This window comes from Capsicum annuum, chromosome 1, assembly GCF_002878395.1.
Source record: "Capsicum annuum cultivar UCD-10X-F1 chromosome 1, UCD10Xv1.1, whole genome shotgun sequence".
NCBI lineage: Eukaryota > Viridiplantae > Streptophyta > Magnoliopsida > Solanales > Solanaceae > Capsicum > Capsicum annuum.
Window position 1 is genome coordinate 9,520,298 of NC_061111.1, and position 27,593 is coordinate 9,547,890.

Sequence of the window (27,593 nt, forward strand, 5' to 3'; positions counted from 1 at the left end):
AGTTGAGTCACCCTTATTTTAAAAGAGGGGAGCCGTCGGCTGGTATGAAGTAGGTGGACAGCCAAAGCAGCCACTATCGACCATACGCTTCCCCGAACAGCCTTGTTAGTAAACCACAACGTAGGTCAGCCTTTAGGTCATGCTTATGTGCATCATACGGAGACCTAGCGGGACCCACATGGCCCTTTGTAAGAGACTCCCCTCTAAAGCATCCCTATGTGCTAACTGTTGCATTTTTAAGGGTAACGTGGTCATTTGACGGACTGATTTTTGAAAAAAAAAATTGTTTGGAGTAAGGTGCGTAGGTAAAAACAAAAAAGAAAAGAAAATAATAGAAAAAGTGAGTCGAAAAGATTGAAAAAAAGAGAGGAATGTCATAGTTTATTTTAGATTTCTTTATGGCTTTTGTTCTTCACGATCCAAAAGCTCAAAAAGATTTTTTTACGCTTTGTAAAGTACCGTAAATTCAAAAAAAAATGATGAAAAAAAAAAAGAGAAGTTTTGTTTGCCTTTTCTACTTATTTGTCAAAAACAAAAATGCCAAAAAGATTTTTCTTCATAATTGGTGTTGTCAGTGTCTAGCTGAAAATCTAAAAGTTTTTTTTCGTTTGTCTTTGATAGTGTCTCTTAAGTTAGAATCAATTTATTAGTAAATCGTTAATTGTCCAATCTGGACAAACTACGCACCCCTGATTCTCCTATTTCGGGAGTGAGATACGTAGGCAGCCTATTGATGGTTCGAGGATCTTATTTAAAAAAATCCAAAAATATTTATTCACTCTCCATTTAGAGTAGGCGTTTCATATACGTCTTTAAAAGAAAACTACAAAAAGATTTTCCTTTAATAGTTTCAAGTTTCATTTTCATATGAAATTCAAAATTGAAAACCCCAAAAGATTTTTCTTTGGTAGTCATAGGTTTCGCTTTGTATAGGTATTTTAAAAGTAAAACAAAAAAATGCAAAAGATGTTCGTCAATTCTTTTGACAAATTATTATTTTTCTTTTCTTCTTAAAGTTTCAAGAAGAAAAAAAGTTTAATTGGCCATTTCGGCAAGGCCCGAACTATGCAAGATCTGATTCATGTACAACATGATACGTAGGCAACCTACTTTTGGGTTCGATCTAATCATTTTGTTTCGTTGTTTTTCATTATTTTTCCTCTTTTAAGGAAAAACAAAAGCCATAAAGAATGATAAAATAAAGGTAGATAACGTGAGAAAAAGAACAGAGATTGATACAAAAAAAAAAAGAAAAAAAAAGAGAGAGAAAAAAGAGAAAAAAAAAAGAAGAAGAGAGAGAAAAGAATAAAATATAATAATAATAAGTGTAGATAAAAAATAGTGTAAACAAAAATCAGCGTGACGTTAAAATGACCTCGCTACCCTCAAAAGCTGGTAGAAATGAATATGAATTTAGGGCAATTTTACCAATGTGATTCCTATGATTGTTGTGTACCCTAATCCTAACGAATGTCGTCTTTGATGAGCATGTTCTTTCAGATAACAGTGGTAGGTTTGCAGCACTCTGGCTAGTCACCCGTACTTCACCAGATCCAAAGCAAAGCTCTCCATGGCTAGCAGGGAGATTGAAAATTTGCTCATTGACCCGGATCAAGATCACAGGGAAGAAAGTTCTGAACACAATGATGAGGTAGTAAGGCTCAGGCAACAATTGATAGATTTGCACCGGGCATGGGCCAGCGGAATGCCTCCTCCTCCGCTCCCTGAAGGTCTTGGAAATATCTCTAACTACCCACCGCTCTCTCAAGAGCAATTCTCTGCTCCTACTGAGTCACCTGAGCACGCGCTGGGATTCACTCTGCGACATTATTATCCTGATAGTTCTGGTGTGCCCTTGGCAGTTCCCCAACCAAGACCCGCTGCTCAGCCAGCGCCACCGATCACATCGGTATTCGTGGCTCCGCCACCACATGAAACTCCCATATATGTTGCGCGTCCCACAATGAGGCTTTCTAGGTCTGCCAGTAAGCCAGTACTGAAGGTTTTAGATAGCCAGTATTATGCCCCGGAGCCTACTTTGCAAATAAATAAACTGTATGGGTACACTCAGCCGCCTGTATTTCCATTTGATACGGAGAAACCTGTCGCAACGGAGGAACAGGATATCATAGCTCGAAAACTGAAGAGTTTAGAGCAGGCTATGAGAAATCTGCAAGGGATCGAAGATTATAGCAGTGTTTCTTATAAAGATCTTTGCATGTTCCCAGACATCAATCTTCCCCCCGGTTTTAAGATGCCTAAGTTCGAGAAGTATGCAGGACACGGTGATCCCGTGGCACACTTAAGACGTTACTGCAACCATTTGAGGGCTGCAGGAGGAAAGGAAGAATTGCTCATGGCCTTCTTTGGCGAGAGTCTTTCAGATCTGGCCTCAGAATGGTTCATCGATCGAGATATCGATAAATGGAATAGCTGGGATGATTTGGATTCTGAATTTGTTCAACATTTTCAGTACAACATCGACCTGATTTTCGATGAAAAATCCTTGGTCAACATGAAGAAAAAGAGCACTGAAGGTTTTAGGGAATACGCGATAAGGTGGCATGAACAGGCCGCCTCGGTAAAGCCTCCAATGAAAGAAAGTAAGTTGGTAGAAGTTTTCATTCAGGCGCAGGATGAGACCTATTTTCAATATTTACTTCCGGCAATGGGAAGTCTTTTTTGGAAGTCCTCAAAATGGGGGAGATGATAGAGGACGGAATTAAGACCGGCCGAATAGTGAGTTTTGCCGCATTAAAAGCCACCACGCAAGCGATTCAAGATGGATCTGGCGCATTTAGAGGTAAAAGGAAGAAAGAGGATGTAGCAACTGTCGTAACTGGAACCCATTCCTATTCCAAAAGACAACCTCGCCCCTATCCCCAATCCCAAGCCCAAGTCTACACCCAAGCTCCATATATTCCTCTCCACCATTACTACCCTCCACAAAACCCTTTATATTCCATTCCACCACCTCCGTACCTAGTATATAGCCCGCAGACATATGCCTAAACCCCTTCTTACCCGCAATGGCGCGCGCAAGCTCCACAAAATCGCCCATTCGCTCCACCAAATTACCAAAACCTCTCTAGACCCAATTTTTAGCCTAGGCCCCAGTATAAGAAGGAGAAGGCAGTCAAAAATCAATTCACACCTCTTGGGGAGTCATATGCTAGCTTGTTTGATAGGTTGAGAAAGTTGAAGGTTTTAACCCCAATTCAAGGAAGGCTTTCAAATCCACCGCCAAGGAATCTCAATTATTCTTTAAAGTGTGCGTACTGTTCTGATATGCCAGGCCATGATATCGAGAAATGCTGGCATTTAAAGAGAGTTGTCCAAGATTTAATTGACACGAATCAGATGCTGGTACAGGCCCCGGAGGGTCCAAACATTAACCAGAATCCGCTGCCAACCCATGTTGAAGCCAATATAATAGAATTGATATATGACAGTAAAGAGTCTTCGAGGGGTTATAAGTCTATTGTCAAGATACAGACTACTGAAGAGAAATCGGTGAATGTAGCAGAGTCTTTGAAAGCAATGTCATTGAACCGGGAAGGAATGAGAGAAGATAAAGCTGTAAAAAGCACAAAGAAGCCTCTGATCACAGTACAAGGAGCCAGGAGGTATATTGATTTTAAGTCAGGATAAACCTAAGTTGACAGTGGTGGGAGCTCTGAGTCAGCCCATCTTGACGGTGAAAGGAGCACTGGCAGCGCCTATTGTCCTCGAACCGGTGATCCAATCTTCGATAGTTGATATAAAAAGAGTTCCCTAGAATTATGGACGGACTGCGATGACCTATCACGGGAAAGAAATTGTGAAAGATGTAGATGAGGTAAGGGGTTTGACTAGGTCAGGAAGATGTTTCGTGCCTAAAAGCTTAAGAAAGTCCAAACCAACGGTGAGTGGACCGTCGTCTATCAAAAAGCCTATCACTGAAGAGGAAGCCGAAGAATTTTTGAAAAAGATGAATTTGCCAGAGTATTCAATATTAGACCAGTTGAAGAAAAACCCTGCTCAAATTTCCCTTTTATCTTTGTTGTTGCACTCCAAGGAGCATCGTGATATTTTACTGAAGGTATTAAATGAAGCATACGTTTCAAGGGGGATTACAATCAACCAACTTGAGAAAATGGTTGGAAAAATCTTTGAGGTTAATCGGATCAGCTTTTCTGACGATGAATTGCCTGTTGAAAGTACAGGGCATAATCAGGGCCTTTACATTACAGTGAAGTATGAAGATTTCTACGTCATTCATGTTATGATTAATGGAGGTTCAGGTGCAAATATTTGCCCTATTTTTACTTTGCAAAAGTTGAATATTGGTGCTGACAGGATCAGGCCCAACAATGTATGTGTTAGGGCTTTCGATGGTGCAAAATCAAATTCCATTGGCAAAATAGAACTAATGTTTACCATAGGGCCTGTTGAGTTCGCCATAGAGTTTCAAGTATTAAATGTAGAATCCTCTTACAATCTGTTGTTGGGAAGGCCGTGGATCCACAAGGCCAAGGCGGTTGCATCTACACTGCACCAAATGATTAAGCTTGAGCATGACAGGCAAGAAGTAGTTATTCATGGTGAAGGAGATTTGTCAGCCTACGAAGATTCTCCCTTGTCTCTTATTGAAGCAAATAATGTAGAGGAGATATTCGTCTATCAAATTTTTGATACAGTACTAGTGAGTCGTATCCCTGAATAGCAGGCTATACCGGGACTGCAATTGTCTTCTTCTTCTATCATGATGGCGAGTGAACTTTGGAAATATGGATTTGAGCCAGGAAAGGGTTTGGGAGCGTCTCTGCACGGTATAGTTCATCCCATATGTCCGAGTGAGAACGTGGGCACATTTGGTCTGGGATTTGAGCCTACGGCTAAAGATCTAAAGAAAGCTAAGGGAAGGAAAAAGGAAACATGGTCACTCTCTCGCCCCATGCCACTACTCAGTGAATCATTTGTTAAGAGCGGTGTCACGAAGCATGTGGAATTTGAAGTTGAATTGGTTGATGACTTCCAGAACCTTTTTATTAAAGTTGATATGGTCAAAGCAGGAGAAGGTACCAGAATGGCAGACGTGCAATTCATAGGTCCAGCTGTCCGGCTCAATAATTGGGAAGTCATTCCTCTCCCCGTCAGGAGGGAGTTTTGATAGTTTATTTTATTTTTCTTTCTGTTTATCCGAGTTATTTCAGGGTTGTAATTCGGATTTTAGTTTGTTATATTATGTTGGTATCTGTGTTTAAACCCTTCTATCTTTTATTTAATGAAATGCAATGTCCCTTTTGTTTTGTGTCTAATCTATTTTGTTTTTCTTTTCTTACACAGTTCTCTTTATGCTGATTCTAATGACATGACATGCATGCGGAATTTTCAGCCTGATCTTAAAATCCAAACTAATCAAGATGTAATAAAGCACGATGGGGAATATAATGAACAAAAAGCACTAGAAGAAATAAGCAAAGAGTTGGAACAGTTAGAAGACAAACCAAATCCTAATTTGACTGAGACTGAGCCAATAAATCTAGGGGATCAAGAAGATGTTAGGGAAACTAAAATCAGTGTACATGTTTTGACACAGCTAAAAGATGAAATGATTCAAGCATTAATGGATTATAAAGATGTTTTTGCATGGTCTTATGATGATATGTCTGGTTTAAGCACTGAATTAATGGCTCACAAATTGCCAACTGATCCCGCGTTCCCTCCTGTCAAACAGAAGTTGAGGAAGTTTAAAGCGGATGTAAGTATTAAAATTAAAGAGAAAATCATGAAACAACTTGAAGCCAACGTAATTCGAGTAGCTCGTCATCCTATGTGGTTATCCAATATTATTCCCATACGAAAGAAAGATGGAAAAATTCGAGTGTGTGTTGATTACCGTGATTTGAACAGAGCAAGTCCGAAAGATGATTTTCCACTACCCAACATCCACATTTTGTTAGACAACTGTGCTAAACACGAGGTTGCCTCTTTTGTGGATTGCTATGCCGGATATCACCAGATCATTATGGATGATGACAACGCAGAGAAGACGTCTTTTATCACACCATGGGGGACTTATTATTATCGAGTGATGCTATTCAGTTTGAAGAATGCTAGAGCAACATACATGAGAGTCATGACCACTATGTTTCATGATATGATGCATAAGGAGATTGAGGTCTACGTGGATGATGTGATTATTAAGTCAAAAAGTCAGGCCGACCATGTTAAAGATTTAAGAAAGTTCTTTGAAAGGCTTTGCGGGTATAATCTCAAACTCAACCCGGCGAAATGTGTATTTGGAGTTCCATCTGGAAAGCTGTTGGGGTTTGTAGTCAGCCATCGGGGAATTGAATTGGATCCCTCGAAAATCAAAGTCATTCAGGATTTGCCCCCGCCCAAGAATAGAACGGAGGTGATAAGTTTACTTGGTAGACTGAACTACATTAGCAGGTTTATTGCTCAACTCACAACCACTTGTGAGCCCATATTCAAGTTGCTGAAAAAGAGTGTTGCAATAAAATGGATTGAAGAATGTCAGGAAGCGTTCGACCGAATCAAAAGATATTTGTCAAATCCGCCCGTGCTGGTACCCCCAGAGCCTTGTAGGCCTTTGATCTTATATTTATCAGTCGTGGACAATTCTTTCGATTGTGTCTTGGGTCAACATGATGTCACAGGCAAAAAGGAGCAGGCTATTTATTATCTTAGTAATAAGTTCACCGCATATGAGGCCAGGTATACTCTTCTTGAAAGGACGTGTTGTGCCCTAACTTGGGTGGCACAGAAGTTGAAGTATTATCTCTCATCCTATACTACTTATCTCATATCCCGCATGGATCCTTTGAAGTATATCTTTCAGAAGCCTAGCCGATGGGTCAATTGGCAAAGTGGCAAATATTGCTTACCGAGTTTGACATTGTATATGTGACTCGAACCGCCATGAAAGCCCAAGCCTTGGCAGATCATCTTGCTGAGAATCTCATCGATGAAGAGTACGAGCCATTAAAGACATATTTTCCTGACGAAGAAGTGTCATATGTCGCTGAAGTCATTATAGATGCTGATCCAGGTTGGAGGTTATTCTTCGATGGAGCTATCAATATGAAAGGATTCGGAATAGGTGCGGTTCTTATCTCTGAGTTGGGACAATATTTCCCGGTAACAGCACAACTTTGATTCTACTGTACTAACAATATGGCAGAGTATGAAGCCTGCATTCTTGGTTTGAGGTTAGCTGTCGCTATGGGAGTCCAAGAATTATTGGTGTTGGGGGATTTGGATTTGCTCGTCCATCAAATTCAAGGCGATTGGGAGATGCAAGATTTAAAGCTCATCCCGTATAGACAATTCTTGCAGGAGCTATGTCAACGGTTTGTGTTAGTAAAATTTCGGCATATTTTGAGGATTCGTAATGAAATTGCTGATGCTTTAGCCACTTTGTCTTCAATGCTCCAACATCCTGACAAAGCCTACATCGATCCAGTGCATATACAGAGTCGTGACCAGCATGCTTACTGTAATGCGGTTGAAGAAGAGCTCGATAGAGAACCTTGGTTCTTGGATATCAAGCGGTACATTCAGTCAGGAGAATACCCAGCATAGGAGCATAGGCCACCAACGATCAAAAGAGGACTATTAGGAGTTTGGATAGTGGATTTTTCTTAAGTGGGGGAATCTTGTATAAGAGAACCCCAGATCTGGGACTTTTAAGGTGTGTAGATGCAAAAGAAGCCTGATCAATCATGGTTGAAATACACTCTGGAGTATGCGGGTCGCATATGAACGGTCATGTCTTGTCAAAGAAGATTCTTCGAGCAGGTTATTACTGGCTTACTATGGAAAGGGATTCTATTCAATTTGTTCAAAAGTGTCATCAATGTCAGGTACACGGTGATCTGATATGATCTCCTCCTATTGAGTTGCATGCAATGGCCGCTCCATGGCCGATCGTGGCTTGGGGAATGGATGTGATTGGACCGATTGAGCCGAAGACATCAAATGGGCATAGATTCATTTTGGTAGCCATTGACTACTTCACAAAGTGGGTAGAGGCAGTAACTTTCAAGTCAGTGACAAAGAAAGCTGTGGTAGATTTTGTTCATGCCAATATCATTTGTAGATTTGGAATTCCTAAGATGATCATTACAGACAATGCTGCCAATCTCAATAGTTATTTGATGCAAAAAGTATGTCAACAGTTTAAGATCGCACATCGAAATTCTACTCCATATCACTAAAAGGTCAATGGTGTTGTAGAAGCCGCCAATAAGAATATAAAGAAGATACTGCAAAAAATGGTACAAGGGTCTAGACAATGGCATGAAAAGTTTCCGTTTGCATTGTTGGGTTATCGCACCACTGTTCGCACTTCAACAGGGTCAACTCCATATTTATTGGGGTATGGGACAGAAGCAATCATCCCTGCAGAAGTTGAAATTCCCTCTCTTCGAGTTATTGTAGAAGCAGAGATTGATGATGACGAATGGGTAAAAACCCGACTGGAATATTTGAGCATGATTGAGGAAAAAAGGCTAACGTCTGTGTGTCATGGCCAGTTATATCAGAGGGGGATGGCTCGAGCGTAAAACAAAAAGGTCCATCCCAGAAATTTTGAAGTTGGTCAGTTGGTATTGAGACGTATCCTTCCTCACCAGGTTGAGGCGAAAGGCAAGTTCTCCCCTAACTGGCAAGGTCCCTTCATTGTAAAGAAAGTGTTGCCCAATGGAGCCTTGTATTTGACAGATATTGAAGGCAAAATGGCAGAAATGGCTATCAATGCTGATGCGGTCAAAAGATACTATGTATGATATTTGATCCTTTGTTGATTTTATTACATGTTTAGTACTTGCATTTTTGAAGATTGATATGATGAAGGCATTTTATTCTTCTATCCAAACATTGTGCCATCCCTTGTTTACCCGTTTGAGCTTCGTTTTATTTTTCTTTCATATCCCTCTTTTGGAATCAAAATAGAGTCAAAGATAAATGTCAAGAAAATAAGAATAAAAGGAAGAGTTCAAAAAAAAAATGAAAATCAAAATCAAAACAAAACAAAGAACAAGCTGATGGAACTACGTGCGACCTGATTCTCCTCTCTCGGGAGTGAGATACGTAGGCTGCCCTATTTCTGGCTCAGTCCAACCAAATACAGATTTAAGATTCACCCAGTCAACAAAACTGGGGCACGAGTTAATGTGTTGTTTGAGTCGATTTCAAAAGTTGTAAGTCCCACCCCCACTTCAAGTATCGTTTGAGCCTCTTACCATCTTTTCTAACCTTAACCAAAAGCCAAGTTACAACCAAAGAAAGCCCTTCAGATCAATTTTTGATAATGTTAAGGCTAAGCATGCAATGGATATGATGATACATTGTGAAGTACCGCTTGTCTCCCTCAGCATAAGAAATCAGGAAAGAAATAAAAATGAGAGAGTCTTATTGGTGAAAACCTTTGCAGGTACCATAAGGCGATGGTGAGTTGAGAGAAAATAAAAATGATAGAGTCTTATTGGTGAAAACCTTTGCAGGCACCATAAGGCGATGGTGAGTTGAGAGAAAATGAAAATGAGAGAGTCTTATTGGTGAAAACCTTTGTAGGCACCATAAGGTGATGGTGAGTGGAGAGAAATAAAATGAGAGAGTCTTATTGGTGAAAACCCTCACGGGCACCGTAAGGCGATGGAGAGTTCAAAAGAAAAATAAAAAGTGAAAAGAAATAGATTTGTTGGTGAAAGTCTTTTAAGATGTCGTCAGTAGAATATGATGTATAAGGCCAATGGATTTGAAGAAGTGGCTCAGCAGCAAAGGCATGAACTCAACAACAAATGGGGAGTTTGGATAGGAAGATCCGGCAGCTCAATCCAAAATGCATGTCATAATCATTAGAGTTGGTTGTCGTATTTAGATAAGTTTTTCTTTTGAATATGGGACATTGCCCTTTTCTTTTACATATTCATGCTTTTTGTCTTTTTATGTCATTTATCAAAATAAAAGTCACCATCATTTCTTTACATTTTAAGTCAAGTCTGTGTCAAAACGAGCGAGAAAGGATTTCAAAATTTACTACCAATCTTTCCAATTATATGAGGAAAAGCCAAGGAACAGCACAGGAAGAAATATGATCGTAATTCAACACGAAGCAAAGGAAGTCTATCAACCGACAGGCTATTAAATTCGTAGAAAACATTCAAATTTGGAAAGAGTGCACCTCAGAGGCATGGTAAAATGAAAGCCCATTATTCGGGTCGAAAATTATTTCCCTCAATCTGCATCCGGGTCTATGATGCGGCAAGACAGGGCAAGTGTTAGCGATTTGGAACAAAGATGAAAGGAACGAGTGCTGGGCAGATACCTGAAAAGCCAAGATCTGCAAGCCACCACTAAGTTTTTAACTGACAAATTTTCTTTGTTGATATAGGGGCAAATTCACTTCACTTAATTCAGCTATCATTGGAAAGGCACATCCAAGGGATTTTTACTTTATGTTGAGGACCCTCCTAAAAAATGAAATTTTACTTTCAGTTCAGGACCCTCCTGAAAAATAAAATTTTACTTTCTGTTCAGAACCCTCCTGAAAAATGGGATTTTCCTTTCAGTTCAGGACCCTCCTGAAAAATGGGATTTTACTTTCTTTTCAGGGACTTTACTTTCAGCTCAGGACACTCCTAAAAAATGGGAATTTACTTTCTGTTCAGGACCCTCCTGAAAAATGAGATTTTACTTTATGCTCAGGACCCTCCTGAAAAATGGGATTTTACTTTCCATTCAGGACCCCCCTGAAAAATGGAATTTTACTTTCTGTTCAGGGACTTTACTTTCTGTTCAGGACCCTCCTGAAAAATGGGATTTTACTTTCTGTTCAGGACCCTCCTGGAAAATGGGATTTTACTTTATGTTCAGGACCCTCCTGAAAAATGGGATTTTACTTCTTGCTCAGGACCCTCCTAAAAAATGGGACTTTACTTTCTGCTTAGGACCCTCCTGAAAAATGGGATTTTACTTTCAATTCAGGACCCTCCTGGAAAATGGGACAACCTTTCAAAAATGAAATACTACTTTACTATAATTTTTGTTTGGGATAATGTTCGTTCTAGTTTTAATTTTAGGTTTCAGGAGCCCGCCTGAAGAACAGGGTGATGAAATAGCAAGTCAGGAGCCCACCTGAAGAACAGGGTGATGAAATAGCAAGTCAGGAGCCCGCCTGGAGAACAGGGTGATAAAATAGCAAATCAGGAGCCCGCCTGAAGAACAGGGTGATGAAATAGCAAGTCCGGAGCCCGCCGGGAGAACAAAGCAAAGTAATTGAAAGCCAAGCAACAAGGTGAAAGAAATTGCAAGTCAGGAACCCGCCTGAAGAATAGGGTGATGAAAGTCGAGTCAAGAACCAACAGAAGCTGTATAGATAGGATTTTTGTAATTTCATTTATGTTTTAACTTGTAATTTTCATTTTTTGATGTAATGGCAGAGCCGTGGACCAGAACCTCAACGGAACCTCACTCGACTCTCCAACTCGGTATAGCCCACTTCTCTTCCAATCCTTTGAAATATCCGTGACTTGATAACTTGGGTAGGACGGATGTCCTAATTCAAGACCCGGTAGTCCTTCTTTCTTCTGTTTCTTCCTTTGAATAATGGTCGGGACAAAATTCTGTCTTGTTGTCTACTTCTTTGTCTGAAAACACTGCGTGTTTACATTCAAAGGTGGCATGATGTAGACACGTAATTTTGTCCCCCTCAAAAGTTCGATTTTATTCATTTCTACCTTGTCATATCATGTACCCTCCCCCACGTGATTATATCCCACAAAAAATACAAAAAAAAAAATAACTCTCAACAAAATCCCTAACAAACTTTTATTCTTTTAACACCCTAACAACCCTCTCTAATAAAAAAGTGACAAATCAGCACCTCACCACCCCATACCCTACCCCTTACCCCTACCCCACGTCACCCCCCTCCCCCTCTTTTTTTCTTGTCCAAAAAGAAAGGACTCAAAAAGGAAAATACAATATATATATATATATACTCACATACACACAAAATAAGGGAAGGAACAATAACAAAGAAAAGAAAATTAGCTCTTTCTCTCTCTAGACTCTCACCCTCTCTCTCTCAGCAAGCTCGCCGGCGACTGATCGGAGCTCCAGCTGCCACCACAACACCACCATCTCTCCCTCTCTCTACCATCTCTCTCTCTCCAAAACTAAAAAAAAAAAAAAAAAAAACCGCGGCGCCGCCATCCCCATCCGCGACGACAGCGCTGTCGCCGGCGCCGCTCCGACTCCCGATCTCCTCCTCTCTTCTTTCGGCGAGACGTTGCCGTCGTCTTAACCACCACGACGACGGCCAGCCCACCATCGCCGTAGCTTTCTCTCTCTCGGTCCACGCCTCTCTCCGGCGACGGCAGTTGGCACCGGTCAGCATCCAGCCGCGGACCCGACCACTCTCCGGCGACGGCAGCAGGCACCAAAAACAGTGACGCCGGCTACCGGCAACGACACGCAGTCCGTTTTCCACCGATTTCGATGAAATTTCGCGTATGGGTCTTCTCAATTTTTCATAATTTCAGTCTCGGTTCGTTTGATATTTCTTATTTCTTAAGGTTTTAAATCCATTCGATTTGGTTTGGTTCGTGCAAGGTTAGTTGGAAATCGGTGGTTTGGGGTTTCAAATCTGGGATCTTGGGTTGTTTTTTGAAGTTTATTCGGATTTGTGGGTTATTCATCGTGAGGTTTTGTCGTGGTTTTTCGATCTGTCCGGTTGAATTCAATATCGAGTTTGGAGTTGTTCGTTGTGAGGTTCTCCGATCGAGTATTTTGGTCTTCGAATTTCTTTATTATCGACAAGAATTAGTTTCATCGAGGTCCATTTCTTCTAACCAAATCTTTAATTTATTTTAACTTTTTATTGATGTTGTGGGTATGGATGATTTATTTGTTGTGTGTTTGGTTTGAATCTTCGTTGTTTGTGTTGTGTTTGATGTTGGTTTCGGATTATGAGATGTGATTGGAAAATCGAAGCATGCACTAATCATGTGGTTTAAAGGGAATTCGGGGCGCGAGTTAAAAAATTGTTAAAGTGAATTAGGATTAATTTTGATTTGTTGTTGTTTTGATTCGTCGTTATTGTTACTTTCACGTCTAATTATCAATTTCGTGATAGTATCATGGTAAGTCAAGCGGGTAGGCAATCGTAGGTTCGGGTAGGCGAAATTTAGGAATAAGTGTTTCGTTGGATGTTGGAATGTGCGTGTGAATGCTTCTTTCTAGTTTATCGTGTTTAATTCAGATGTATTTATTTAGCCGGGGAATGCCCTGAGGTCACTTGTATTTATTCACCGGGGAATGCCCCGACGTATCATGTTGGCGGAAAATGATCGTGATGAAGGCCCGCGGCGTCGGGTAAGGCATTGGAGCTTAGTCTAGATTTAGTTTAGACTAGGATTTATATTTTCGTATTTTTTTATTTTTATTTTTTCTCAGACTGTATAATTGGACCGGACTTTACGTTTTGGACTGCTTTGTTTTGTTTATTGTTTGATTATTTTGCGTTCTTTTGTGTGGTTTATACATTTCATAATGCCGAAAATAGTCGATACACTCTACCAAGCGACCGTGGTTGAACCACGGGATCGAGGGGTGCCTAACACCTTCCCCTCGGTCAACAGAATTCCTTAGCCGGAATCTCTGTTCACAAATCAGTTTAAGAGTCAAATAGTTTCGAAAAGGATTTTCCAAAGGTGACTTGGCACACCGGATTATGCCAAGTGGCGACTCTGAATAAAAAATGTAAATAATTCTTTTCCGAAATAAATTTTCATTTCTTGTCACTTAAATAGTAAAGCCCTTTCGAACTTTAAAATAAATCATTTTTTGGAGTATGTGATAAAAGGGGTGTGACAGCTCAAAATTAAATGATTTTATCTATTGCAGAGATTTTTAATAAAGTGTAAAAGTTCAAATCACTTTTCAAAAATCTTTCACACTTTAATATAATAATGTAAACATAAACACATACACATATCTATATTTTACAACCAGAAATTTTAAGTAGTTGATGAAACATCACTTTTGCGTTTGTCATATAGTACCTCTTTCCCTTGTTGCCACATGCTAAGAGAGACGTATCAATTTGAACCATATTTGTGTTACGATTATTTTTATTTTTGTTTATATTTAAATTTTTTTCTCATTTTTAAAGTTCAATCCTTATAAAATCATTGATTACATTCTTATTACGTACTACACTTTTAAAAATTGGTACTTCTTAAACTTTTTTTATTCTAATGGCTTTATATCTATTTCTAAATTTTTCAAATCTTCTTAAAAGCAAATTTAGTTTAAAATTTTTAAATTAGTGGAAAAAGTATTAGTTGTCATTAATTTTGATGACTTCTAATAAGGAAAGGTTTTACCATAAATATATTTAATTAATTTTTAACTATTAAATTAAGAAAAAAATAGTGAAATTCTATTGACTTCTAATAAGAAAAAGTTTTACCATAAATATATTTAATTAATTTTCAACTCTGAAATATTAGAAAAAAATAGTGAAAAAACGATTTTGTTTAAAGTAAAAACTTTTAATGGTGGGCAAAAAGTTCAAACACTATTTGTAAGGCCCTTCACACTTTTAATATATTATAGATATAGATTTTCATATTATATGTTTAATCATCACGGTAATTATTTCATTTATAAGTTTAATCACCACGCGTCTTATCATATAATTATTTCATATTATAAATTTAATCATCACGCGTCTTGGCATGTATACTTATTGTGTTCGCATTATGAGTAGATTTGTCAGGAGTATTAACAAGTTTATTGATATTTTTATATTATAAGTTTAATCATCACGCGTCTTGTCATGTATACCTACTTATTGTGTTCACATTGTGAATTGGTTTGTTACGAGTATTGACAGATTTATTTAATATTTTTATATTATAATTTTAATTGTTACGTGTTTTGTCATGTATGCTTATTGTGTTCACATTATGAGTCTGTTGTCACAAGTATTGATAGGTTAATTTAATACTTTCATATTATAAGCTTAATCATCACGCGTCTTGTCATGTATACTTATTGTGTTCACTTTATGAGTCGGTTTGTCACGAGTATTAACAAGTTTATTTAATGTTTTCATATTATAAATTTAATCATCACGTGTCTTGTCATATATAAATGTCTAGTAACACTAAATTCATTGTGCGTGCATTACAACTCATATAATAGTATGCTCACTAATATGAATCTGTTTGTCATGAGTATTAACTGGTTTATTTGATATTTTTATATTATAAATTTAATCATCACGTGTCTTGTCATGTATAAATGTCTAGTAACACTAAATTCGTTGTGCATGCCTTAACTTTCATAATATTGTGGTCGCTAATAAACTTTAAGTTAGTCTATAATTAAATTATTCTATAAAAAATATTTATGTCTTTTATATGTTTCATATGAAATATGCAAGGTATGATTTAACACTAATCCATTTCGACACTATAACTTACGTTACATCTGGTGGCTTAACCAATTTTTATTTCTTAGTTTTCATTCTTCTATCTTTGTTTAAACACCGTTAAAATCAATCCTAATTTTCAATTGCATCGTTAATATTTATTACGATGATTTTTAACTTATTATTATTTGATTTGATGTTTATTAAAACACCCTTTCCATATTCAAAAGATAAAGATAAGATTGTATAACATCATCCTTTTTAGACCTCACTTATAAAATTACATCAAATATATTATAATTGTTGTAAATAGTTGGAGACGAAATTCATCATAGGAGAAAACATAAGTAAATGGAACACTCCTTGAACCTCCAAGAATAAAAATATAAATATATTACTATAATTACAATCATTTTATTATTATTATGAACAAAATGAATGGAATTAAAGAATTAATTAATTAACAAAAAAATATTCGTAAAAATGTTTTAAGCATCTGAGGGGGCAATCCAATGGCGTCCATTAACAAAGCTCTTGGCAAGAAACTTATGAGCCGTGTCATAATTCAGTTCACGGGCCCACGATAGGCCCTTTACAGCTGCTGCTCCTGGGCCTGAACATTTGTATACTCCAAAAAATGCAGTCCTGGAATTGTCATAAAGCCCAAAATCCATGTTAGGATATTGGAAGCCCAAAAGGAGCAGAAACAATGCTTTAAAAAGGGGGAGATTACATAAATAGCCAACTTTAGAACCATTATTTAAGTCGTAGTTAGAGTTGAACCAAGTTCAGGCATACGCGATTGAAATTGTGAAAAATTGTGTGCTAAGGTCAAAATTTATCATATATTTTAAAATTTTCTATTTTCTTGAACTATCATTATTTATTGTTGTCTTTGTTTATGAGTTTTATAATAACACCTACTTGATTCTAACCCCCACCCCACACTCCCGGCCCATTATACTGGAGCAATTTGAGAAGAACATTAGGTCTTGATCAAGGTGATTTTTTTTCAGTTCCTATATATATATATGAGTCTGAGCCCTCACCCCACCCCCTAACCCCACGCAAATACACAAGATGCATTACGCTCCTATTGGTGGCTATAACTATCTATGAACCTCCTTGCATTTTAGTAAAAAGAAAAAGGAATGAAAGCAGTAAACTCAATTTTCGTATTTGAAATTTAAGAATCACTTTGTCAAGTTTGTAACTATAGTCATTTAATCATCAAAACTTTTATTGGCTACGAACGCAATAAATTTGAAAAAGGTGATTGTGCCTTAAATGATGTTGTGCAAATAAGCTACTTGGTGTGAGATAGAAGAGTCTTACTTGTTCTTGTTGCTAACATGGTCCCAATCATCCCAACCACCATGGGCCACAACATCATCAAAGTAGGTGTATGAATAGACAATTCTGGAATACTGGCCCATTGCACGGCCCACATAAAGTGGGCCAGAACCTGTAACTCGGCAGCCCAAGAATGCAAATCCAGTCTTCTCATCCGAAGATCTTCTATCTTGGGCTGCTATGGACCCAAATCTTGTGGCTATTGAATGTAACTCACAGGCCTACACCAATAAAAGCAGTTTAGCACTTTGATAGTAAATATCATAAATAGCCACACTTTGACTTCTATAGTTGGAAAAATAGTTACTCTCCCTTATTAAAAAAGAATGACTTATTTTAACTTGATACGGAGTTTAAACAATAAAGAATTTTTTTGAATTTTATGACCTTAAATAAAATGTATGTCAAATATATTAAAATGTTCTTTAATCTCATGGTTTTAAACATGCTATGTGAAAAGGTTGCAACTAAAGAATTGATAAAAAAGAAACTGGTCATTGTTTTTTAAATTGACTAAAATAAAATTAAGTCAGATAAATTAAAACAGAGGATTAAGTCAAATAAATTAAAACAGAGGAAGTGTTATTTTAGAATTTATGAGTTATGTATTCTAGAAAATATAGTTTACTGGGTTCTGAATTATACACGTTAAGTGAATATTTATACATATCTCGTGCCCTTAAAAAGACATATCCCGCCCTTGCTTGTTGATTTGTAATAGATGCGATTCAGAATTTAAATTTTATAGGTTCAACTTCGAGGTTATTAGCAGTAACCCTATTATAATTTTGACATATGGATTCATAACTACTCCTTAGTGTAATTTTAGTGAATTTTCACACAAATGTGTAAATTTTGTGTCGAGAATATTGAGCTCATATATATTCCGTATCGAAAATACTGAGTTTACATGAACCCTATACCGATAAAGTTCTACTATTTACTGCCAAGAGAATTAATATCATATTCATTCTTTGAAGAGATAATTAATATTTCCTTTTAACTACATTTTTCACACATTTTAAAATATATTTTCTATACCTATAATACATGTTAACTACTAGTTTCTAAATACTTTTTTGGGGGGCTAACTGAAGCATTTAATTGATAATAGAAGAAGTTACATGGTGGAGTTGAAAACATAAGCATGCTTATAAATTCTAGTTTTAATAGAATGTTAAAGACTCTGCAATTGAGACCCTAATTATTTTGGACATAAATTGTGAATTAGTGTCATAGTTTACTGCATAAGCACTCAATATTATACTAACTATACTAGTCTCTAATTAGGCGTGAACATTTAATAATGGAAAAAGTAATCCTCCTTTTATTCTAGCTACAGATTTCAAGAACAGACAAAGATTCCATCCTTTTCAAAGCTGCGCATATAATCTCACTTTTTTGAAAAATTTCTTGCTAGTGTTAGTACTATTATTATCTATCTTTTCAATGCAACCTAATATTTTAAACCAAATTGTTTTACTTTATGCTTGATGTAACTTTAAAAAATTGTTCAAGACCATATAAGACACGTTACATGTGTACCTTATACAAAGAGCGACCGTTGCCAAAAATGAAGTCAATAGAACCATGAGGGGATGTTTGGTGTAAGGTATAAGGAATAAATAGTTTCTGGATAAAATGAAGGACTAGTTTATCATGTGTTCAGTTTGAAGTATTAGTTAGCATCGGGAGTATTCATCCCACCATTTACATTGTAATCAATGGCGGAGCCACATTAAATTCAGGGGGTTCATCCCTTCGTCAGAAAATTATACTACTATTTTTACATGGTCAAAAATATTTTTATGTATGAATATATAGTAGATGTTGAATCCCCTTCGACTAGTCCATATATTTACTTCTAAACCCACTCAGTGAAAATTTTAGCTCCCGCCACTGACCGTTATGATGGAATAATAAGTGATTTCATATACATGGTGAGATAACTCTTTTCCTACCAAACCACCCAGTGTAACATTTTTTCAAGTATTATCTATCTTTTCAATGCAACCTAATATTTTATAGCAAATTGTTTTACTTTATGCTTAACTTAGCTTTAAAAGATTATTCTAAGACCATATACAACACGTTACATGCGTACCTTATACATAGAGCGACCGTTGCCAAAAATGAAGTCAATAGAACCCTCAATGTAACATTCTTTGAAGTAATGGCGGCCGGCGTCGTCACAGAGAGTGTCTTGTGCACCGTAGAATCCACACCCGGAGAAATAGGCCTTGTCGCCGGAGATCCGAAATGCCACTGCTTGCCATCCTTGCATCCCTGGTAATGGTGCTGGTGCTGTGTTCTACGTACAAAAAATATGAAGAAATTAGTTCATGCTACGACGATCTATATGAAATTAAAGGGCAATTTGGTTGATGCACTGGGTGGGGTAGGGGGTGCGCGGGTCCATGGTGAAAGGAAAGAGTAGCATAGCCAAAAGAGATTTTAATTTTGTGACAACTTTAATACTATTGTATGAATGCATTATCAGTCACCTAAAATGTAACCACAATAAATAGAATTAATTACCTGAAAAATAAGCTAGAACTATTTTATTGTTACAAGTTGTGTTACACTTATCATGTTAAAAAAAATTATATTGTCATTGTGTATAAGTGGAGTAACTTTAAATTTAAGAAACTTTATGTAATATCTATATCTATTTTCAAAATTACGAAATCAGACGTTCTAAGACGACTTAACTATCAATAGCTTAAAAAATGACAATATACTACGGAGTAATAATATAAAGGATAGGGTTTAATAGATTTTTTTTTTTTCTTTTATACATGTATTCATTCTCCAAACTGCCTAGAAAACCACTACAAATAATTATCAATATTAAAATTACTCGCTTCATTCCTTTTTATTTTATTTTTTCAGAATTAAAGCATACAAATTTTAATCAATATTTAAGATGTATTTTTTAATCAATTTAATTTTTTTTATAATTTATAGTACTTTTCATAGAGTGTTTAAATATATAAATTTTAATTCTAAGAAATTAAATTAATCTAATCTAATTAGATTTTAAAACTCAGTCACATCGACTCATGGAAATGAAAGGAGCAAATTAAAAAAAATGGAGGGAGTTAAATTTACAAAAACCTAGAAAAGACAGTACTGACATAAAATAATTTGTTAAACTACAGTTATTATTATAATTATCAATATTTAATGTTTAAATCCATTCTCTCACTGGTTCAAACTCAAAAAGTGTTTCTGACAAAATTATATCATGCAATATCCACTCGTATTTTTCTAATTTTGGCCACAGCGCATGCATAGTGGATTAGCAGTACCTAAAACTCCCCAAATTTGGCATGTTTTATTCAAATCTTTCTAAATTATCAGTAGTTTTAGGTTCTGTTTGGCCATTATCAAAACTGTCTAAATTTGAAAACTAATTAGAGTTGTGAGTGATTTGAAGAGAAAAAAAGTTAAAAACAAACTATTTTTGTGTTTTCCAAATTTTGGAGTAACTTTTCCGAAATTTTATAATCAAACATGATTACAGGAGTTCAAATTTGAAAAAAGGTAAAAAATATTCATGATCAAACGGACACTTAATTATCCCTTTGAAGTTTGAACAATTGGCTACTTAATATCCTTTATTCTCGCAACGATTTTATCTCATGAGAGTGAAATACACTCGTCTGCCAAGTAGATAAGAATTTAAGTTTTGTGCTATGTCAGTATACAAAATATTCTACACTATCAAGGAAACTTGATTTGCTATTGCAGGTTACCCATTTTTTCTTTTCCAATTTTTATGCAAAAAAAATTGAATAATCCGAGATAGCAGATCAAGTTTACTTGATATTACTTGATATTGTAAAATATATAGTATTTAATTATACACTTGACTATGCACAAAATTTAAACTCACTAGACAATGCATGGTGCCCAATTCTTCCTATCTTTTATCTTTAGTGGCCAAACACATTACACAAACAAAAGTTACAGTAAAAACCTAAAAAAGTGACAAAATGTCCAAGTTCAAAAATTTACCAGAAAGAAAGAAACAAAAAATGACAGATAGAAAAGAAAATGACTTATCATATATGATAGATATATAGTATACTTACTTTGAAGCTAATATTTCTGGCTGAGAAATAACTAGCATAAACTGTAACAGATGCTGTTTGGTATGTACGTAGCTGTTGTCCATTAGCTCCTTTGTCACTTGCTCTATCATGCCATTCTATTACCGTAACGTCCCTCCCAGCTCCTTGAAACGTTATGTATGGTTTTGTTACTGGCACCACCACTTTCTCACTGCATCCCCAAAAATTATTTCATTAAAATAGTAATTTGAAAAACAATGTTCCATCCGTCTCGAATAACGTGACATATATTTTTCATTTTAACCCATTATATTAACAACATTCGGTGCAATCTCCCCCCACCTCACCCCCCACCCCACCCCAATGTATGTTACTGCAGTTATAGAAGCTTGGGGGTACTACTTTTGTAAGGAAAAGCAAGACTTCCAACATTTGCCTACGGGGCCGGGATGTGACCCTAATTATTAACACTAACGGAGCTAACGCTCCCATGGACATCCCTACAGACTGCTTATTTACTTAATGCAACATTAATCCCTTCTATGAAAAAAATTCTGTGTAATTTCACACAGTGAAGTATATGAACGATGGAGGGTACGTATAATTTGCTCCTAATTTGGAGGTAAACAGAGAATGTTTTTAGTAGACGTGGGCACTTTTTTTAATCTATCAAAAAAAAATTCTCTCTATTCACTTTTACTCGTCCACTAATGTGTTTGCCACTCCGCTAGACCCTAATCCCCTTAAATTAGGATATAGGGAGTAAGTGACACCCGTGATATATGAAAAGATGGGGTCCATATAAATGAAAAATGGACGAAACATGTGCTCACGTACTTGGACAAATAAAATTAAATACCACTCCATATAGATAATACTTGCATGATGTATGAGATAAGGAATCTAACCATACTATCTGTATTTCATGAAGAAACAATGGGCATATTTTTAAGTTATATACATATCTAGAATTTTAACACGATCAATGTAGCTTAATCTTTGATACTAAATTCAGTGGCGAACTCAGAGTTTAGAGGTTGTGGGTGCACTGAAGGTTCGGACACATCTATTGACGTTTAAAGTTTTAAGGTTCTGCCTGGAAACTAAAGCACCGACCATCTTCTTGGCTCACTGGATGCTTTTCTAAATCTTTACGAGATTTTATACATTTTTTATATGATTATACCTAATATGCGTCGAGTTTAATGGGTGCCGGAGCACCAAAAGTTTGACTATAGGTCCGCCCCTCCCCTTATATTAATTATAACTATTAGTAGTTGTAATCTAATTAATAAATGTTACTATATTGTTAGTGCACAGAACTTAAACGTAGTAATTAATAATGCAAGAACAAGGGAGGAAGATATAATTACATGTAATAACCAGGGCAAATGTCAATAATGACATTCATATTATTGTTTTGAGGAATTGAATCCACTGCATCTTGAACTGACTGGTAATCTCCAAAACCATGAACGTTAACGGAGATATGGCGGGTGCCGATCGGCCCGACGCATTTTTTGCTAGTAATGTTAGCTGAATCTGCATGAAAAAACAAGTAATTCAGGAAGAAAATAGTGAAAATTAAATAAAAATTAATGAAAATAGCCATTAAATTAAAGTAAGAGTATTTAATAATTGAGAGAGAATTTGATGAGCTGAAAGAGAATGTTTATGGAACTAGAGAAGAATGTTAAAGAGTGGATGAAGTATATATATATGGTATGGGTAATTTGGAACCTGCAACGGTCATATTTCTGGGTTCCCTCGCATTTAGGAATATTTTCTTTTTTGGTGTATAAATAATTAATTTGTATATATTTTGTAATGTGTGGCCATTTTGTTGGTGTATAAATAATTAATTTGTATATTTTGTAAAGTGTGGCCATTTTGTTCAAAAGTCAAGAAGTTGGACTCTTACATTTGTTCCCATCATTTGTAACTTAGATTTCTGTGATTAGCAGTAAAAAGCAACAATATTTTAAAAAAGCAAATGAAGAAAAAGAGCCTTTAGGGGTTCTTTTCCTTTGATGTTGGGTAATTTTGTTAATCGAGGTTTAGATAAATAAGAACGAATTATTCCAAGTGTTTTTCCTCTGTTAAGACTTAAATATGGTAGTCTTCATGGTTTATAACTTATTTTATTAATTATTAGGTTACAGTCTCTTTAAATATTCGATCGATTCTTTGTAATTTTATTCTTAGTTCTATCTCAATTTATAATATACATTTTGACAAGATATAAAATTTATAGCTTTAAACATGTTATAATATTTTTGATATTATAAAAAATTTTAAACTTGTAATTTTAGACACACCATAATATTTTTGTAACTTGGAGAGTTGTTCATTTAAAGGTAAAGTAAGAGGTTTAAAGTTAATATAAGCTATCAAATATAGCAATATATCATTTTATTGCGACAAACTAATAAAACAAACGAGATAGAGTCTCACAAAAATTAGATTTGGATGCAATATTAGAATATACTAGTTTTACGAGGTAGGAATAAGATTGAGTACATATTACCCACTATAAATTTTATTTATAGGATTATACCAAGTATATTATTATTGTTGTAGATAATGAAATTGTTGAATCATTTTTGGGTATGGCAATAAAGACTGGTTCTAGTCTTTAATTTTCTGTTATAAATTAAAGTCATAGAAAGGGCTGCTGCCTTCCTGTCAGAGACTCAGAATCATCTAAAATCAGATATGCATGTTGTCAATCCTGTAACTCTCTGAGTATATATAACTGTTTGCATAAAAGTACAAGTAATTAATTCATCATTAAATATTATACTAAAGGTTAAGATATACAAAACGCACTTGAATAAAACTATAGACAAAGAAAATATTACTGCCTATTTGAATCGCCAAGTAATTAAGAATCAACGATAAAAATGAAGGGAGAAACAACTCATATAGAAAAGAAATATGATACATTAAATAAAGGGATAACAGTTCCAACATTTAGTTACCTCAACGCGTACACGTTGTTTCGTGGACATCCGATGTTGATGATCATTTCGTAAGTTGAAATGTTCAACTAACACAGGAAAAACGAACTAAGGTAAACTCTAGATATGAATCCTCAAAATTGGAGTGCTCAGTTATTAATTGAGGCCAAATTTTATAAAATGTTCATCAATATCTTATGCCTTGAATAAACGTCCTCTGCATGCAAAGTTATGGCACAAATTATTTAGCTATTAATCTCTCTTAGTTTAGGGATAATTAAAATGTTGAAACGGTCATTTTTATTAGGCAGCATGTGGGGAAACATATAGGTTTAATACAGCAATGTGGTGTGCATGAAGGAAAATAATGGTCCTAGCATGGCCTCTACAGTTTTGTAATATAGTAGTTGCTGTCACTATGTGGATACCCACTTTAAGTAAATTTTTTTTGGAGTAATAGCACTTTAATTTTGGTCCCCCTATTCATAAATTCTTATGTTAGATTTTGTGTGAGCCATAATTAAACTTCAATTAATTGAAATGTGTATTTTTTTTTTGGACAAACAAAATAAATTTCAAACGATTTGAAGCTTCGTTACAGAAAATCTCGACATTAATTATTAAAAATCTCAATTTTAGGTCTGTCGAGATATATATTTAACTCCTGTTACATCCAACGAAAATACATTTTTTTTCTTTGTAAAGATAAATAATTAGCTTCAATATATTTTTTTCGATTTTGGGTCTATCGAGATACATAATACGTGTAATGAAGATACATTGTTTCTTTTGTAGAGATACATAATTAGCTTTCGATATATTTTTATTTTATTTTTTGTCTGTCGAGATACATAATTAGCTCTCAATACATCCAATGAAGATACATAATTAGTTGAAATTTTTGTAATTACTTTGTAAGGATGGTGATTAGTGTAAATATGATGAGTTATAAGGTGTATGTTTATGTTATTTTTCTTTTTTTAATTATTTCATGTAGAAAATATGTTATACTTGAACTATTTATATAACTATATCATTGTTAAATATGAAGTAACAAACTCACAATGCCGGATTAACACAATACATAGGAATTAATCATGAAAAATTGTTAGACACAAGCAAAGGGTTAAAAATTGCACGTTTGAATTAATCAAAGATTAAAAATATTTAGTCAAATATCAAAAAGAAAAAAAAAACTACTAGAATATGAGCTTATCAATTATTTAGGGACCAAAAATATTACTACTATTATCCTTTTATTGTTTAATGTTCATGGAAATGGGACCCATTGAATTTAAAGTCAGTATATTATTTTTTTCGAACGTTGGAACTTTTCCACACAAAAGGGAAATTGAGACAAAAACCCCAAACTTGTATAAAGATTTAACTTTTAAAAAGGAAACAAGAAAGCTATTTATGATGGGATGTTTATTTGCTTAATTATTGGACCTAGGCCTTCATATTATTATTGAACAAATAATTCAAATGCATGATATCTTGTTTAACCAATGAGCAACTAAAAGTAATTCCTCTTATACTAGGTAGTCCCACATTGTATTTTTTGTTAATAATTTAGTATTTGAAATCGTTACAATACAAAATGCTTTAATGGAAATTTTCCATGGTTGTCATGTTCGAAATTGGCCTTGACTAAATATTTTCTATTAATTTTAGGTGAGAATCTTTTCCCAATGAACCACTTTTAGATAAGGCGTTCAAAAAATATTTACATTTTTTTTAATTGTGAACCTATTGATTCGAGATAATTTTAATTCGCATGGGATAAAATTAATATGGATTAAGCACTCCTAAATCACAATATAAGCTTTTGCATTTTCACATTTAGAATTCAATACTTTATAGATAAAAATGGAAGAAATTCAACTATTCCACCATATGGACATGCTAGAGTAATTATAGAGTACATAATTATTCTTGTTTTTGTTTTAATACCCCCAATTTTCAAACATGTATTATATGGCAGAACAATATTGTATATGGAGGATATGTCATCCCAATTTTTCTACAGCAAGTATCAATCTGATTCAATGTTCAATTTAGATATTGGTCTTTTTCTTACCAATGATAAATCGTGGTATTTTGTTTTTATGGTGATTGTTAATATTTGCCCTCAAATTGATTATCTTTAATTTTTGTTCATGGTGCTTATTTTAATGAAAAATTGTGAGCCAAAGTATTCTTATATATGACCTAATTTCGCCCGACATAAGTTCAAACAATTTTGTGTCGCTCGGTATAAGTTCGATAAAAATTAAGTTATGTCTCTTATGTTGACTTGTGAGTATGAGACTGAACTTTTGCCTTGATCTACAAAAGTTTTGTAGGAGTTGAGCAGTATAACTAACTATAACTTTTAGGGTTCGTTTGGTTTGAAAATAAGTTATACCGGGATTAGTTATGCTGGGATTAGTTGTGCTGGAAAAAGTTATCCTGGTATAATTTTTTAGTGGTTTTTTGGTTTATGGTACTAAATATAATATGTAGTGCATTGTTTGTAAAAATATATTGTTTTGTTTACAAAAATAACCCTCACTTTAGTTAATTATTTTTATGTTTGTATTTATATGATTTTTATGTTTGTATTTATATGGTTTTTTTTATTTTTATTTTTTTCCAATCAAACTAGAAATTCATGTCTCTTTTACATAGCTAGAAATTCATATGTCTCTTTTCCCATCAATATATTGTTTGTATTTATATTTTTTTTTTCTCTTTTTCCCATTCGTAACTATGGCCATTGGTTCTCATCGCCTATCTCAGCAAGTGTGTTGAGTCCGTGATTCAGTATATTAATTTAGTAGATATCAAGAGCCTAGCAGCAGCAAGCAGAAGTGGCATAAATCTCACTGCACTATATATATACATATATGAAAAAGTGGAAAGAAAAGGTTTGGGGTATTTTTGTCATTTATAATTTTATCCAAGGATAACGTATACCACCAAATATGTGTTATAACTTATCCCGAAATTATTATTAGTCCGGATAAGTTATTTCGAGTTTTGCCAACCAAACGATATATAAAAAAGTTTATCCCGAAACTATTTTTTTATCCCGGGACAGTTTCCTTAGTACCTCACACCAAACGACCCCTTTAAGGTTTATATTATATCATGATACAAAATTATAAATCTTTGCAAGATAAAATTGTTTGTCATTTCATTCTTGGGAACGTTTCGATCATTTCTTTGTTTTCCAAAGTGTTGAAAGATAAAAAGTAAAGACTACCAAAATTGGGGTGTTTGTGCAATGACCCTTGATACATTACCAAAAGCCTCAAACCCATCAGACACTAAGCATTTAGCATTTGTCGCAACCCCCGCCCCGCTTTTCCACCAAATGGGGCCCTATCCGACGCAAATCCGGATTAATTGGATTTCGATATGGATATGAGACACCGGTGAAAAAAAAAGAGCATTAGCATTTGTACAAGGCTAGGTCATGGTAACTAAGGCCCAAATTCAGAAACATTTTTGTCTTCTTTGGTTATCCTTTACCACTTATTTGGACAAAGCTAGTCCAAGTGATCCAGCTAAAAAGAATTTTGAAAAATAATCCCCATACACATTTTTGTTTTTTTACTAATGCATCTGTTTCTGTAAAGCTAATAGTAACCATATATTTCGGGTTCGAGTTTCCCTGAGTATCGAGTCGCCTTTGTTAGGAAGTGTTTTACCCCTTAATGTGGGGCTTTTCAGCACGAATCTGGATTTAGTCGGATTCCAATGCGGGTA

At 35.3% G+C, this 27,593-nt stretch overlaps 1 protein-coding gene across 1 annotated transcript; it reads right to left on the minus strand.

Moving 5' to 3' along the window:
* Positions 1-15,814: 15,814 nt before the first annotated feature.
* Positions 15,815-22,562, minus strand: LOC107852850 (probable pectinesterase 68). Its single transcript, XM_016697896.2, has 5 exons — positions 22,254-22,562; positions 20,902-21,091; positions 18,909-19,115; positions 16,787-17,025; positions 15,815-16,096 (listed from the first exon to the last, which is right to left on the minus strand). Exons 1-5 carry the CDS (start codon positions 22,490-22,492, stop codon positions 15,940-15,942), a joined length of 1,032 nt encoding a protein of 343 aa, XP_016553382.1. The 5' UTR covers positions 22,493-22,562; the 3' UTR covers positions 15,815-15,939.
* Between the last annotated feature and the right edge of the window lie 5,031 nt (positions 22,563-27,593).